Genomic DNA, 17,075 nt, shown 5'->3' with positions numbered 1-17,075 from the left:
GCAGTGTTAGGCTCCCTTTGTTTCTGTCTCACAAGATTTCAATACCCACTTAACCTTCACTAGTTGGTTAGAGGAAGGGATCAATTAAAGGTGAAGTAGGGGAAGAGAGATTGACCATCTCCTAATATTTTCCAGAGAGATGTGTCTTTCCAAGAAATAAAGGGACACTAACATGCAAAAATGGATTTCCAATATCTTCTAAAAAGGTACAACCAATCTCTAAGGGTCTGTTAGGAACCCCCAGGAAAAAAAAAGAAAAAGAAAATAAAAATTTGACTATTATTATTCCTAAAAATAGTTAGTAAAAATATGATAATGATCAAATTCTGTGGATGAACGCCTTTCGAGGCAAATAGACCAGCAAGCACATATGTTAGAAACAGATTAAATATGAAAATCTTTTATGATAAGGAATGAACTCTGCAACCCTAAATATAATCTCTGATCTTTTCTCCACAACCCACCCTCATGCGAGTGTTCAGAATCCCTTAAATCTCAGATAAGGATGACAGTTACATTGCAGAAGATGGATCATGAAAAAAAATTACTTTACACAGTGAACCACCAAGCAGTTGCTATTAGTAAACATTTCAACCCTGCATCTCCAACTTATCTCATTAAGAGGCCTCGGCTTCAGCAGCAGGAAACTTTCCTATAATAGGTCCTACATGTCTCCGGAAAAGACAACAGAGCACAGCACAGTTTCCAGCAATTTCACCTAAAATCAGAGGAAGCTCTTGGTTTTCCCTTGAGAGAATTCAGATGCTGTGACACAAATATTACCCCCATGAGAACAATTAAACATCCAACAAGGGTGCTGAAAAAAATGGCCCCAGGCTGCCTGGTCTGGACAAATCCATATACACCACTTGAAGTAACAACAATTATATCTGTGAGCCCATCATTTGAGAAGTCTTCAGTTACAAGTGCATGTGTGGGAGGTGAAGGCAAATCAATATTTGTTAATTGGACTCCACCAGGGGATATAATTACAGCTTCTTGATCTCCAGCTGCAAGGATCACCTCTTGGTCATCTCCCGCGCTCAAGGATACTGCCTTCAATGTGGGGACAATCCCATCTTCCATCATCCCTGAAGGGGAAGGGAGATTTGACCATGTAGCATCTGTCACAAGCTGCCACCGCCAAACTGCGTCCTGACCATGCAAGCCTGGTGTGTACGAGGTCACCTGGAAATAAATGGGATGTTTCGTCCTTCGGTGAGAATGATCAACCAGTGAACAGAGGTGTATCCATAAGCCAAATAAACTGCAGTAATCAAGATGCACTAATACAAGCAAGTCAGAGAAAAATTTTCTTCTGTGCTCTTTGCTCCTCTATCATGCATTTCAAAAAACAAAATGTCTAATGCTTTCCTTATCCACAATAGAGGAGCAAACTTGGTTTGTTATTTCACCATTTTCAAAAGCACGCCCATCCACTCAAACAGCCTTTCAAGTCAAAAAGGTCAAGTTCACTAGAAGGTGCAAGAACTGGTTTTGTCCCTATAAAGACAACCTGTTAGATTTTAAAGTTCACACAGCATATGATGACTGAAGAATTCAGTGCACAGATATCCTCTTGCCCCAGATCATTCTTTATAGCCCACATAAATTGATTTCCATTTCCTATATGCATAAAATCATGTCGCTCCAAGCACGCACCCCTTTTTGAGTTCAAAAAGCAGGTGAAGCAAACAAGGTAGACAGGACTGGATTAAACAGACGCTCCACTTTTTGAGCTGCTGAATAAAGGCTCCTAGGAACATCGAGTATATTGTTTTGGCCCAAATAAAGCCTTCCTGATATAGTTGGAGCCTTATTGGCTGGTACAAACGCACAAGGTGATCATCCTTTATGACCCTCACCAGTCAGATCTCAGATACCATCACATAGGTACCAAAACCACAGTTTTCAAGCTCCAAAGATTCATATCAGAGCCAGGATAGATCCCATCAACCCTTGGCTTTATATGGAAAAACATACACTCTGTCAACAGCCAAGCATTGTACCTCATGTCTGACAGCATTTACAACATTAGTATGTATAATATACACGATCACTGTTAAAGCCTGATCCAATAGTTTACTTTTTATTTTTTATTTTGTATCCTCTGATCCAATAATTTTATAGAGCATAATTTGGAGGTCATAAAAGGCCTTCCATCAGGCACAGGCCCAAGGACCAATATAGCTCAAAAAATAACATCAATTCAGGCACTGAAAAGCCAAAACTTGGAGGCATCCAACCCATTACTTTTGTTAATTTTGGAGCTAAGATTTTGACAAATTAAAGGGAGTCAAGATACCATGAAAGGGTCAGCCAAACAAAAAAATTAGTTCCAAGCTATAGTTGGAGGACAGAGAGGTTGGATATACCTCTCCTCGATTTGTTAAGAATACAACATCACCATGGCTTCCTTTCCGATGCCTGTGGCCATCCTTCCTTTGAATGAGAATAGGTGAAGCTACCTCCAGAGAACTCACATCAAGATTCCTACTGAAGCTTCTAGAAAAATCTCCATGCTGGAAGAAGTGGCCATGATGGCAAATTGAAGCATTGAAGAGTTGTTCTCGTACAGGTACACCAGATGTAGCCACAGCCCAACAGGGTTTTAGCACTTCCATGGACCCACTGACAACAGACTGTTCAGCTCCACTTCCACCGACAACCTATTTAAACAAAAAAGAAATTTATATTGCCCATTAGCTCTGGAAGTTGTTCTGACAGTAGCTTAATACATATATATAGTGGTTGAGAAAAAGGCTAAATACATGCGAAGAAGAAACGAGGATCCAAAAGGGCAATCTGGTATTTCTGCCTCAAATCCAGGAAGGTTCTAGAACAATCAGATAATGGTTTTCATCTAACTTGCTCAACTGGAAGACAATCAACAAAAACTATGATAGCTAGCAACTGAAAATGACACCATCTGATGAAGAACTTTTATTTTACATTTTAAAATAATTTCAATAATTTATCCCACAAAGAAAATCTGTATCATGGATAAAGCTGTAGTAATTAAACAAACTACCTCCTGAGATTACTAAGGCACCAAATTCATCAGTTGGTCAAAGGGGGTAAATTAACTGGTATAAAAAATTAACATTAGTGTTTTGGAAACAGATAGATGAAGTAATTAAAAAAAACTACCTCCCGAGATTACTAAGGCACCAAATTCATCAGTTGGTCAAAGGGGGTAAATTAACAGGTATAAAAAATTAAAATTAGTGTTTTGGAAACAGATAGATGATGGAATACAGGTTGTGAGTAAGTCTCAAGCCTCTTCATCAGGAGAATGATCAATTTTACAGGGTTGTAAATAAAAGCAGGAGTAATTTTTTTCTCAATTCTTTATAACCTTTAGGCTAACAGAGATGAGAGGAATAAAATCTTAGGACACTAAAAAATAATAGTTATGTAAATATTATGGTTAGAGGTGAACTTATGATAGGATCGTTACAGCTTGCAAACTGAAGATGTTGAAAAAAAAAAGATAAGACAGAAAATGGAAGTTTATGCACAGTTTCATTCATCATGAAACATTGTCTTTTTTCTTTTTAAACAGTAACTTTATTGTCATATCATATCAGGCCCTTATGGTGTTAGAAGAGATGCAAGAGAAGCTGAAGCAGTGATGTTACTTTTCAAGCTAAAATTTTTTAGCTGCTTTTAGCTCATATTTTCCTTCAATCATACAAATCTTTCCACAGCTAAAAAGAAAAAAAAATCCCATAAAATTGGACATTAAAATGCGCAAGTCAAAGGATTAATTGTGAATCCTGTCCATCCTTAGCGGTAGGAAATCTAGCAATAAGTAATTAAGTACTTCACATGAAGATGCAGCAAGAAAGTGGACAGTTAAACCTTGAGCTTCAGTGGACAAAGTTTCTCATTGTTGGTACAAAACAACACGCTACTATGTCCATCTCATTCAGAACAGAACCTGTCAACCATTAATAAGCTACTCAAATATTGGGTACCTGAACATGATCTAGAACCCCATCCCCATTAATATCAGCATGAAGGCCTCCTTCTTGAAGATGAAGCTGCAGACAGATAAGAAAACATAAAATGCCTGAACAGATGTTGTACTCAGAAAACACAAAATATGACAGTATGATAATCTATGGCTCATGAAATTTTTTTCGAACATGATGAGAAAGAAATTTTATTAGGAAAGGAAATGGTACATGAAAGAAGTGATTAAAATAACAAAATAAAACAACCAACCAATGTAAAACCAACGACAACTAATATAGAGGCAAAGAGATTCCCACAACAAGCTATAGCTAGGAGACATGAGCTAGAGCAAATGAATCTGCAATACCACTAATCGATCTAGGGATGTCAAGCAATGGAAAGAATAGCTTTGCCAGTATATCCTCAATCTCATCCATGTAACAAAGAAAATAAACTAGTAAAATTGCCCTGCGGTCCACTTGATGACCCAATAGTTTTAACACTCCATTTCACAGTTCAAGCAAATCCTCCTTAAATGTCCAAAAATTCGAATTTTTGCCAACCTGTAGTGAATATAGATCAATTAATTACTAAATTTCCTCCATTGAAGGAGTATGAAAGAAGCCAGAAAAAAAAAAAAAAAAAAAACAGGCTGAACACCTTAAAGCCACCATCAGCACCAACGACTGTATATCACCATGCTAGTATGGCTGCCCCCACCATTCTATAATGCAATTTAATGATTATCAAATGGCAACACTATGTTGTCTCACCCTTTAGTCAATATGTGATATGTCCAAGTGATTCTATTGCTCTTTTCTGCTACCATCTTAAATGATAAACACTAGTTATGTTCCATTTCTTGTGGTCTGGTTAGTTGCCTGTTCACCAAACCTATTAACATCCTGGATGGAAATCTATGATGGAAAAAGAGATGAACACCATGTATAACAATGGCACTTGAGGATCAACAACATTACCAGCAGGAAAAAAAATGTAGTTGGGTGCAAATGGGTCTTTACTATTGTTAGCTTCTGAGAACGAGAGGTGCATTCTTTATCTGCTTCTTCGGAATTTCTCCTCAGCCTGTAGATTCTTTGTTGGCAGTGGCAGATCTCTTAAATTCTGGGATGACTGGTGGATAGGGCAGGAACCTTTGCGCAACTCTTTCAGAAATTTTTTCCTTCTCTCCACACAAAGGGAGATTTCAATAGCCGATGCCCCGAAGGGGTCTATCAGACACGGAGGCTATGGAAGCAAGCAATTTATTGGATTCTTTTAATCATGTTAGAATAAGGCCTTCCAATGCATACAAGCTCATTTGGTGGCCCGACAAAAGAAGAAAAATCTCAGTTTCATCGACATACAGATACATCAACGATTGGAATCCGACGCAAAGTGAGCATGATATCTACTTCGTTTGGCGTCTATGTGCCCCGCCAAAGATAAAATTCTTCATGTGGGGTGCCTGCCAAAGTAAAATTCTTATGGCTGATATGCTTCGAAGAAGAAGCCACCCATCTATAGACCCACTATGTCCTTTTTGCAACAATGAAGCTGAATCCGCCAACCATACTCTTCTCCTATGTCAATTCTCATGAAATGTGTGGACCTCTGTTTTATGCAAGTTGGAGATGCAATTCTGTATATCTGCTAATCTGATCGGTTTTTGCAAGTCGATCATTGGCTATCCCCTTCCTGGTCTCGGTAAATTGATAATCTCAACCTGCGCTAGTTTCGTTCCATGGGGGCTTTGGAATAAATGGAATAGAAGGCGGTTTGATGCTAAAAGTGAATATGAGGCTAAAGTAGCTGATAGAGTGATAGGGCAAATATCCACCTAGCTTCTAACTAAAAGGCCTTTTTGTTCTTTCAAGGACATCTCCATTCAAGATAATTGGAGCAATTTGGCAAGGATGCACATTGGGACCAAGGTTCAAGTAATAAAGGAGTGAACTCCCCCAGAGGTTGGTTACTTAAAATTGAATTTTGTTGGTTCTTCTCTTGGCAATCCGGGGATCGCTGGTTTTGGGGGTGTGATTTCGAATTCATCTGGAAATCAGTGTTTCTCTTTTGCTGGTCCGTTAGGCATCTCAAACACTACGTCGGCAGAGTTACATGGCCTTCTTAATGGGCTCCGTGTATTCAGAGACAACTGCAGTAGGCCTATTCACATTGAAGGGGACTCCAAGGTAGTGATTGGTTCGTGCCAGTGTAATTCCCCTCCTCCGTGGAGGCATTAGGACATATTTCAAGAGATTTTAGATATTACATCATCATTTTCTTGTATTTGGTCTCACATTCCAAGATCTGCAAATTTGGCAGCTAATGTGCTTGCCAAGCAGGGAGCCTCTCTGCAATCTCTTGTTGTAAGGGATTTGCTCCCTCATCCTTTGTAAATTTTCTCTTGTTAATATAAATACATCTTTTTCAAAAAAAAAAAAAAAAAAAAAAAGAACGAGACGTGCATGAAGAAAGAACAAGAATTTTGGGAAAGAAAGTGAGAGACGTTGGATTGCTCTCTTAGGCAATCTTATTTATAATATCTCTTACACTTCTTATCATAACTAAAGTAAATTACACAAGTTCTAGTTATATGCAAACACAACTCACTAAATAAGAAATTTGTAAGCATAGAAACTGAAACTTAAAATTCAAAATAGAAGCAATTGGAACTTCCCCGTTGCTACAAATTCAGCCTCTCACGTGGACTTGAAGTGGCTACAAATCTCCTCACGTAACATGTACGCAAGGCTGCACACTTGCTACTGAGAGGAATGTAAGATCTTCAACACTCCCCCTCAAATTGGAGTTCATAACTTTAGCATGTAAAACAGAACTTTTACTTCACTCTTCAATTAGATCACTTTTCAATTAGTTTTCTAGTCCACAACTCTGGTCACCACACTTGGAAAGCCTTGGACAAGCATCACTATATTATTATGAGCCTCAATTAGTGTACCTAGAGAGAGGTCATGTTGCCCACAAGAGGTGAGGGAATAAAAGAATTAAGCCCCTGCGTGAGCCTAATAGCATAGAGTCGTAAAGTACGAGTCTTTTTTTTTTTTTTTTTGAAATGATGCTGAATTTTCTTAAGACAAAAGCTCAAGAGAGCAATTTACAAAGGGGGGAAGCCTTCTCAAACAATGAGAGATTGTTGGGGAAGTTCTGAATTTAGCCAATTTATCAGCCAAAGGGTTGGCTGATCTAAGAATGAGATTCCAATTACAATGAATAGAAGACACAATGTCAGCAATATAATCGGTGATAAGCCAGTGACGCCAAGGGGGGGAACTATCTTTTGAACACCAACTGATGACAATCTTTGAGTCTCCATCAATAATTAGTTTGTCATGGAGACGTTCCTTGAAGATTCAGAGGCCGACTAGAAGAGCACTTACGTCAGCAGTATTTGAATCGGCCATGCCCACCGGCCCAGCATAAGAAAGAATAGGGTATCCATTGTCGCCTCTGAAAACACCACTACTCTAGCCGGCCCAGGAGAGCCAATAGCATTACCATCAAAATTGAGTTTGATGTAGTCGCAAGGGGGAGGATCAAAGTAGTAGAAGTCTTTAAAGAGTCGATTATGTCCAAAGAAAGAGCCAAAGGTTGAAGAGAAGGCTAGCAAGGAAGAGACAAGTGGCGCAAGAAAGATGGGTAAAATCAAAGAAGATCAAAGAAGACTCTAGAAGAGAAGAAACCCGCACGTCCAAGGGTAAAAGAGTCCAACAAATTTCTCTAGAAAGTGGTGTTGGCCAAGCTAGGGCAAAAATGTTCAAAGAACTCTAGAAGGCGTGCCAACTCAGCATAGGGACAAAATTGTCCTCCAAAAGGGGTGTCAACTCAACAAGAGAAATCTAGGAGAATCAAGAGCTTGCTTGCCGCCCAAGAAAGGGAACATCCAACTTTTAGTCCCACATAAGAGAAATTGTAGAAATAGCTCCAATCTCTAGTCTATATAAAAAGAGAGTTCAGTAAGCCTTGTAATCATCACTCACCAATAGAATTCTCTTTATTGGCCAAGTCCAATCCAAGCATCTTGATCGACGAATTAAAGGTTACTTAGGCTACTAGCCCCGATCAAAGGGTGTTTATCTCTCTGAGGAGGTTCTACCCTAGGCAAAGGTAAGGCAATTTGTTTTATATCTCTTCGTCTTTGTTTTGCTTTAGTTCTGTTGACTGCCATGTGATATATTAGTTAGATATCAATAGTCTTAGTGAGTAGGTGTGGCAAGTGTTCTCCTTAAGTGACAGATATCTACACTAGTTAATTTCAACTCTCAGGAGATTATTATAGTATCTTGTGTCAATGTCAAGTACTAGTCTCTAGTCCCATTTAAAGAGTTGGCTAGTGTCTTGAGTAATTCACGTATGACTAGTTTATCTTAGAGGTTCACTATATCAGAAAAGTGCTATCATTAAGAGAACCCTACTCTCAGCCTATTCTCACAAATTACAACTACCTTAGCCCATCCTAATTGTCCCCGAAGCTCCCCACAAGTCCCACATCCCTAGCCAAGACATTCCACCCTAGATATCGAGTTTCTTTTCTCATCCTGCCACTTGAGCCCAATTATATGTCAAGTACCTCATTTACCCACAAAAAACTAAAGTTAAGGGTCCCCTACTTATTGCTCAGGCCTTCAAAGCTCTAGCAAGGAATCAGAATTGTAACAAATTGGTGAAGACAGGGGGTTAGGCAGATTGAGCTTTGACTCAGCCGTTACTTGGGAGAGAAGAACTCGATTCAGCCAGATTTCAAAGCCACAAATCTATTAAATTCTCGCCCTCAAAAGAAGCAACTTTCATATAGCAACATTATATTTGAAAGAAAATTATTCAAGTTTACTTTAGATGCAACAAGTTTTGTGACAATCCGGTCTACCTACAAGGAGATATCCTCATTGGAGTTGACATGGGTCGAGTTGTAGAAAGAAGCAAATCAAGTGACCAAAAAAAGATCAAGGTCAAAGCTATATATATCAAATTCAAACTCCTTGAGTCTATTATCTAGTGCAACAAGCTGTTTGGGATTTGAAACTATACTCAGAGACATCTGTATCTGAAGCAGCAAAGATCGGTATTCTTGAAACCCCACTTGAACCGAAGCAGCAAAGATCAATATTCTTGAAACCCCACTTGAAACCGATTCTATCCTGTCAGCAAGATTTCCTTGCCAGGTACCTCCTCCTTTCCCCACTAAAAACCAAATTTAAGGGTCCCCTACCTATTGCACTAGCTTCTGGAGCCTAGCAAGGAATTGGGATCATAACAAATACCAGAACCACCACTAGTACATTCTACTTCGCCTCCTCAGGTTGGGGAACCAAGACAACAAAAAAAACCAGCTTGAACATAAGAGAAACTCTAAAACCTTCAACACTCAATTCTTCCATCTCCCTCTAAATAACAAATCACCTTGAAATGTCCTATGAGTGAATAATAAAGCAGATAAGGATTCTCACAGCCAAACTAGAGGGCAAAACCTAAGAAAAGAGTAAAAGAAATATGGGTGACACAATGTCAAAGTGGACCTACAATATATTCCGAGCACAAAGTAGACACAACAATCACTAAGCAAAGAAAAGTTGTCACAAAGAGACAATAGTAGAAAAACCCAATTAAGATCAAGAATAAACCAATAGGGGCGATAATGAGTTATCAAGGACAAAAATGCCCTTGTTGTAAAGGGTGTGCTCCCCTAGCCTTGTTTGTTGCTTGTTTCTTGCTTAATAAAATGATCACTTTCTAAAAAAAGGACAAAAACACCCATATAGACTAAAACAAGAAGATCAACCAAAAAAAACTGAAACAAAGGGATTGACACATGGAATTCCCAAATCACGGGAAAAAAATTTCCTGACATAAAAGATCACACAAAGTACAAATAAGAAAAACAAAGAGGTCTGTAGAAAACACGCATCGGCGGCCTTACCATGGATTGGTCTAGGGATTGGAATTGAAGAGGATGAGGTGGATTTGAGGATGACAAGAATGGGTTGTCTAAAGTGGTGGATCATGAGGTGTGAGTGACTTAGATGGCTAAAAGAAAAAATAGTAACTTGGTGATCTAAAAAAGAGGAGACATTTTTCATCTACTTTCATATATTAAGACAAAGGGGTAAGCATACACTATTTCCTATAAATGGATGGTTTCAACCCACTTACATACCAAGATACCAATTGATCTTGAGTTTCTCCCAACCCATTTCTTCTTTTCAATTTGTAGAACTTTCCAGTGTACAGGGAAACAGATTCCATACCTTGTGTAAGTTTGTGCAATCTTCCATACAAGACTTGACGGTACTTGATGGCGAAAACTCTTCTCTCATTATCCTTTTCATCTCTTGCCATGTAGTGATCTTGGGCTCAAAAAGTTGGCTTTGATGGTATGTTGTGGCATGCCACCATGCAGTGGCTCATTCCCTCAACTGTTCAACTAATAAAGCAGCTTATTCATCAGGTGGAACCTCCATGAACTGGAGAATTTATAGTCACATGACCAAGTTAATCTTTAGCATGAAGGCTCCCATTAAGTTTGGAAACCTCAATTTAAATTCCACTCCCCCATAAACTGTTGTAACTTGGTGGAGGATTACCTTGGACATGCCTTGGTGTGAATTTCAAGGTCCTACTACAAAGGCAAGTTCATAGGCTGGAGTCTCTCTCAAATTTTCAATTTCTTCATCATTTCCAACACCCACATGACCAACTCCCATATTAGTAGCAGTACTTGTAGTGGCTTGTGACAACTGCTTCATGCACTGCTCAAATTTGCTTGTCATATCAGCCTTAAACTCAAAATCTGATCATGGCACGCTATCTATATTGAATTTTCACGATCTTGAGTCTTGGCACTACCATTGATTAGACACTGGGTTTGATACCAAACAAAGCCGCCAAAATTATTGAAATAAAGCTGATGGACAAGGCTGGCATATGGGTAAGCCAACCTTTATCTTCTCAATTTTAGGAAATTCTAGGTTTTCAAGTTTCAAGAGAAAGAACTTGAATTTTCAAGTGCTGTTGTACAACAATCAGTAGCTAGCACAAGAGAAAAATGCACTAACAAAAAATTCTTAGAAAAAAAAATAATCAGAAACAATGATGCTCCAGCAGCCAAAAAGAAAAACTGGTGTTAATCTTCAAAACTTGTTCAAAGTTGTAATAGATTCACCCATTTAGAGACTCTAAAATATCTAAAGACTTGCCAATATAAGGACCATCATCGCAATAGAAATTTCCTAAAGAGTAGACATTCTAATTACAATTGAACAGTGAATTTCCATACTGAAATCAGTTGCTAGGAAAGAATTTTAGCAGCTAAATGAGATGGAAACAATAATAATGGACTTACTAACTTTATGACTTTCCTAAATTGACTACTAATATAGGAAACTACTAACCAGAAACTTTCCTAAATAAAATTCTCCGAAATGAAACTGTAGGCAAACTAGGAAACTATTCAAAGTGGAAACATGCTGACTTTCCCTATGCAAAAAGTACAAAAATGTAAAACAACAACTTTTCATAAATAGAAACAGCTGCATATGAGTCTTCCTCTTTCCTTTTTTTCTTCCTCCTTTCATATTCTTCAATTGATCTGGATCGCTTTCCTCTTCCACAAGGGAGTCATGTACTACATTCACCCTCTCTTCAAAAGAACTCGACCTCAAGTTCTTCGTTTCAGCTTCATGCTCACTATAATAGAGTGATAGATGTGTGATATTGAATGTATAATTGTTCTGTAACTCTATTGCAGCCCGTTGCCCATTTTGTTGGATGTTAGAAACAAGACCAAAACCTATCATTTCTACATTAATTTCCTTCTCAAAATCTGCCACGGAGAGGCATAGAACAGGTTTAAACTTTTCTTGATCCTTTGGCCCCTTAGTAGGCAATAGAGTGAGTTTATCCCCATTGACAAGAAAGAAGTGTTTCTCTTGTCATTATGTATTACATTTGTATCATACTGCCATGGTCTTCCAAGTGTGGCATGCATCCATGGGAACAACATCACACTGTATGTTGTCCTTCTACTTGTCTTCAATGCCAAAGTAACAAAACACCTTTTGAGACTGATATACCTCATTAAAAGTATTCAAACAAGCTAGCCTGAAAGATTGAACATAAACTTCTGTTGTCAAATTGAGCATGATAACCACACTTTGAGAGATATTGTCACAACTCCCTGAATCAATAATCAATTTGGTAATATAGCCTCCAAGAGAACAAATGGTGGTAAAGATTGTGATGTAACCAATCTCATCCTTTGGAGTAAGAAAAGTCCTTCTAGTCACTAAAAATAATTGATGACCATACTATTCGGCCCCAAGGGTAAATACCATTAGTAGCTTATTCCTCTTCATCCAAACAATCTTTGTCTTCGTCTAAATCCTTGGTAGTATATACAACTACCCTCTCTTCACTTCCATCTTCATAGACTAAAGAGTTGTTGCATAATTTGTGGGTGCCTTTCCATACTTAAAACATGCACCAATGAGCTTTTCTTAGACTGGTCTAGGGGCTGAAGTTGAAGAGGATAGGTCTGAGTGAGTTAGATGGCTGAAAGGATGAATAGTAACTAGGAGATCGAAGAGGCTTTTTCATCTTCTTCCGCATATTAAGCTTCGGTGAAGGTTTCCAAAACAGAAGTGTAAGTATATGCAGTTTCCTGTAACAGATGATCTCAGCCCACACGTGTAGAAAGATACCAATTGATCTTTGAGTTTCTCCCAATATTTCTTGCTAGCAATTTGTAGAACTCTTCAGTGTATTGGAAAACGGACTTCATACCTTGTGTAAGTTTGTGTCCCACGTTCATGGCTTGATGGTAATTGAATGGCAAAAACTCTTCTCCCATTATGCTTTCAATGCCTTGTCATGTAGCAATCTCAGGCTCAAAAATTTGGTTTTGGTGGTATGTTGTGGGATGCCACCATGCAGCGGTTCGTCCCCTCAACCATAGAACTACCAAAACAACTTGTTTATCAAGTGGAACCTCCTTGAATTGGAAATTTATAGTCACCTAAACAAGGTAATATTCACCATGAAGGCTCCCGTTATATTCTAGAATTTCAATTTTGATTTCACCACCACCCATCCCCCAAAACGGCTGTTGCATCTTGGTGGAGGATTATCTAGGAGGTGCCTTGGTATGGATTCATGGTGTCTCACTATAGAGGTATGTCCACAGGCTGGAGTCTCATGAAATTTTCCCCTTCTTCATATTAGCAGCAGTTCTTGTAGTGGCTTGTGACAACAACATCATGACCTGCTCGAATTTGATGTGATATCAGCCTTAACCTCCTCAAAAATATGATCTTGAGACACTCTCCATGTTGATTTTTCAAGATCCAGGGCTTTGGCACTAGCCTTGATTAGATACTAGCTCTAATACCAAATAACGTCACCAAAATTATTGAAATAAAGTTGATGGACAAGGTTGGTATATCGGTAAGCCAATCTTTATCTTCTCAATTTGAGGAAATTCGTAGTTTTCAAGTTCAAAGGGAAGAACTAGAATTTTCAAGTGCTGTTTTATACCTAGCAGTAGCTAGCACAAGAGAAAAATGCAGTGAGAAACTATTCCTAGTGAAAAGAATGAAAAACAATGGTGCTCCAGCAACCAAAAAGAAAAAACGTGTATTCATCTTCAAAACTTGTTCAAAGTTACAGTTGCTCAAGACTCTTGACTCAAAGAGCTTTAATTTGAAATCTAATTTGACATTAACATATTCGTTCTTGAATCTTCTTGATTCTCTTTGTTCTGTAGCTTGACCTTTGCTGTCTCCTATCTAAATATCTCCTTAAATATAGATCGTATTGACATTAAATTTTCTCTGTCTGAAACTAGACTTTGATATCTTTCATCCAAGTATAACTTTTCTTCAGAAAATATATTTCTTTTGAGAGAAAGAATCTGATAGATTTCGGACTTTGTAATCTGGCCGAACTGAGTATTCTTTCTTCTTTGGCCAGCATAACCATTGACCCTTGTGAAATTGATATCTTCCTCTAGAAAACTCAGATTGAGAATTGTTTTGATAAAGTAGAAAATAGACTTACAAATTTTTCTTTTCACATATAGATCTCCATATAAAGTCTCATTCTTGATGGCTTAAAATGGCTCGAAAAGTGAAGCTTTCTGTTGTTGCTCGAATCTCTCTTGCAGTCTGACCTTTGCTGCTTCAAATATTGATTTCTCTTTGTAGAAAACTCTAATTGCCAAAATTCTTTTTGCGTTGGAAAGTAGACTCGAAGATCTTTTCGTCAATATATAAATTGTAATATGAAAAGCACAGTATAGAGGTGAGACTGGCAAGAAAAAAACGGGTACTATGACTAGACAAAAAGAAAAAAGATAGAATACGAACCTATACTACTTGAGATGATAGATCAGAATAGGATCACATTATCTTTGTGGGTTGACCAAGTCAACTCACAGAACCCGCTTTGATACCATGTTGAATTTCTAGAAAAGAGAAAAACTTCACTAACTTGTAATTTGAGTACATGAGTCTCTATTTATAATAGAGGAAACAAGTAAAATCCAATTACAATTAAACTACCTTTATCCCAGTTACACCCAAAATTAAACACTAAAAAATAAGTTCTAGAACAATTGAACAACAGAAACAATTAGAAGACTAACATAACTAAAACAGTTTTAAACTGAAACTCTTCTATGAGACCTCCTTCCATAATAATTATGGCTCTGTAAGACTTCTTGTTGTGAGAGTCATGTGAAACTCTTCCATACGTGCTCTTCTACAATGACAAACAATATACAATAGCCAATCTTTCAGAAAGTAAGGGTAACCCATAATATTTGGGTTGTGGGGCATCTCCCAGATCACACAAGATGAGTATTTTCCCCTCTTCAAGGCTCATGGGCTGCAGGGATTCTATGGTGGCAGACTGTGGTTTTTCTCAAGAGCTTTAAGCTCCCACCCTTTTTTTTGGTGAAAACAGATTTTAAAAAACAAAGAATACAGAAACAAGCTGAAGTACCAATCCACTAACAACAAAAGATTGTAGGGAGGTTCTTTACTTGACAAGCAAGTCAATTGATCGGGGAATATGAGGCCAGGTCAAATCAAGGAGGGGTACAATGTCAGTAATTTCATGGAAAACAGGCCAATATCTCCAAGGAGGGAAAATCAAGCACGAGCACCAGCTGATGTCGACCTTAGAATCACCCTCAATAATAAGAGGTCCGCTGAAATGATCATGGAAGGTAATGAGCCTTTGAAGGAGGGTGAATAACTTGGCTCAGGTGGAGTCGGATATTCCCAAGGGTCACGAATAAGTGATGAGAATGTTGCTTGAGGGATCACGGATTGCACCCCAAATCCAGCGGGCCCCAGGTTGCCCATAGTGTTCCCATCGAAATTTAGTTTAAGAATTCCACCTTGAAATCCTTGCTATCCAATCGTCAGAGAAGATCACAAGAAAAATATCATTCAGTCTGCTAACCAAAGCTTGATTGGCCACCACCTTTTCTTGTAGTGGATTTATTAAATTACTTGGTCAACTGTTCCTAGGAACACAAAGAATTTAACAGGCCTGATTTTTTTCTTTTTTCTTTTTTTGGTATTCTACTAACAGGTCTTGTATATGTGCCCTATCATTTTTGTTTCAGTCCTTCACTTTGCAAATTCCATTCTTTAGTTCAATTACAAACCCACCATTTTAAAAAAGCAAATCTATAACTAACAAGAGAAGAGGTAAGAGAGCCTGTCGCCAAGTAGAAATTCTGCCCATAACCTGGTACTTCAACACTTAATTTTATAATATATAATATATCCATTCAAATACAACAGAATATTAAAACAGGAGCTATCAAAGATTTGTATGATTCACCTTGCAAATGGTGCGGCCAGAAGCCAAATGAACAGCCTCTATTCCTTCCTTTAGATGAGCCACAACCACATTCGGTACCCACCAAAGTTGAGTATAATTTGTTATGGTAGGAACATAAGGCATCCTCTGCAACAGCTAAACTATTTAGATCATGAAAATGACAGTCGTCCAGTTGCACAAAAAAGTGAAAAAAAAAGAAAAGAAAGAAATTTCACTACTTTAGTGAAGAGGGGTAGCAGCAGATAGGGATTGCACCTATAATTCACGACAAATTATAAATTTCACCACTCACACAAAAATATACATATGCATGCAAGAAAAGGTAACGTGTAGCCAACTATTAAACATTTACAAGGTTACACTTAGGAGAGATAGCCTTATATGGCATAAGTTCAGGCCAAAAATTTGTCAATGGTGATGCAAAGAAGTATCAAACATCAAATTGGCATGATTTAGGTCATGCAATAATGAGCAATACCTATAGAAGTATGATATGTCTACGCAGACTAATGTAACCTCAAATGCATGTTTTCTTTAATGAGAGGCCACCTTGATATAGGCTCCCTTAAAAGGCAACATTGTACAAGCTAAGTCACCTACAAGAAACACATTCTCAAAATATGTTTAAGTGAAAAGTCATAGCAAGTTGTTCAAACTCCCTCCTATTTACATGTTCAACCTCTAAGAATTTATAGTTTTCTTCTCACATATGTTTTTGCTCCTGTGAATCACCATGTTCATTTGCTATGCCCTGCATCATGTCAAATTTCTCCCTCTCCTTTCCATATTCACGTCTCATCATTTAAAGAAGAACTTGAAAATCTCAAAAAAAACACAGGCAATAATTTCCTCCATATTACACACTCTAGACTATGTATAGTGGAAACTTAGCTTTTCTTAGAAAGTTCAATAGTTCCAAGTCCTATGCCTCTCACTTTTGCATTGGAAATTTTAAAATTCAAATTGTAGAAGTAATGAACAAATACACGTCAAAACAAAAAAGTGATGAATAGATAGTTCTGACCAGCCCAGCACATTTTCAGGCCATCAAACCAGCCAGCCCAATCAAAAGGTTCTCAATCGAGGACATTTGTTACTATTTCAGAACCAGGCAGAGATACAGCTCTAGCTTGACCTGGATCAACATGCTGGTCATTATCAGTTGTCAAATAATAGTACATGTTTTCCTGTTGCTTTTTTGTAAAACTGTCTCCCCTATATCATCTCTCATGCTGTCAATTCTTGTT

The 17,075-nt window shown here is 38.0% G+C and overlaps 1 protein-coding gene across 1 annotated transcript in view; it reads right to left on the bottom strand.

The window, feature by feature from the left end:
* Window positions 1-384: 384 nt before the first annotated feature.
* Window positions 385-17,075, bottom strand: part of LOC137944600 (uncharacterized) — a 33,516-nt gene continuing 16,825 nt past the window's right edge. The window contains exons 10-13 of the mRNA XM_068790289.1: window positions 15,829-15,954; window positions 3,981-4,046; window positions 2,376-2,669; window positions 385-1,188 (exon numbers count right to left, since the gene is read on the bottom strand). Of these exons, the coding sequence (XP_068646390.1) occupies window positions 715-1,188; window positions 2,376-2,669; window positions 3,981-4,046; window positions 15,829-15,954 (960 nt within the window). The 3' untranslated portion in view covers window positions 385-714. The remainder of the gene's footprint in view (window positions 1,189-2,375; window positions 2,670-3,980; window positions 4,047-15,828; window positions 15,955-17,075) is intronic.

The sequence above is a fragment of the Aristolochia californica genome, unplaced genomic scaffold (genome assembly GCF_029961685.1).
Source record: "Aristolochia californica isolate CCGP_79_NKW_82.1479 unplaced genomic scaffold, dmAriCali1.0.hap1 SCAF_11, whole genome shotgun sequence".
In the NCBI taxonomy this organism is placed as follows: Eukaryota; Viridiplantae; Streptophyta; class Magnoliopsida; order Piperales; family Aristolochiaceae; genus Aristolochia; species Aristolochia californica.
The sequence above is the reverse complement of the archived record's forward strand: the minus strand, read 5'-3'. Positions and strand labels throughout refer to the sequence as shown.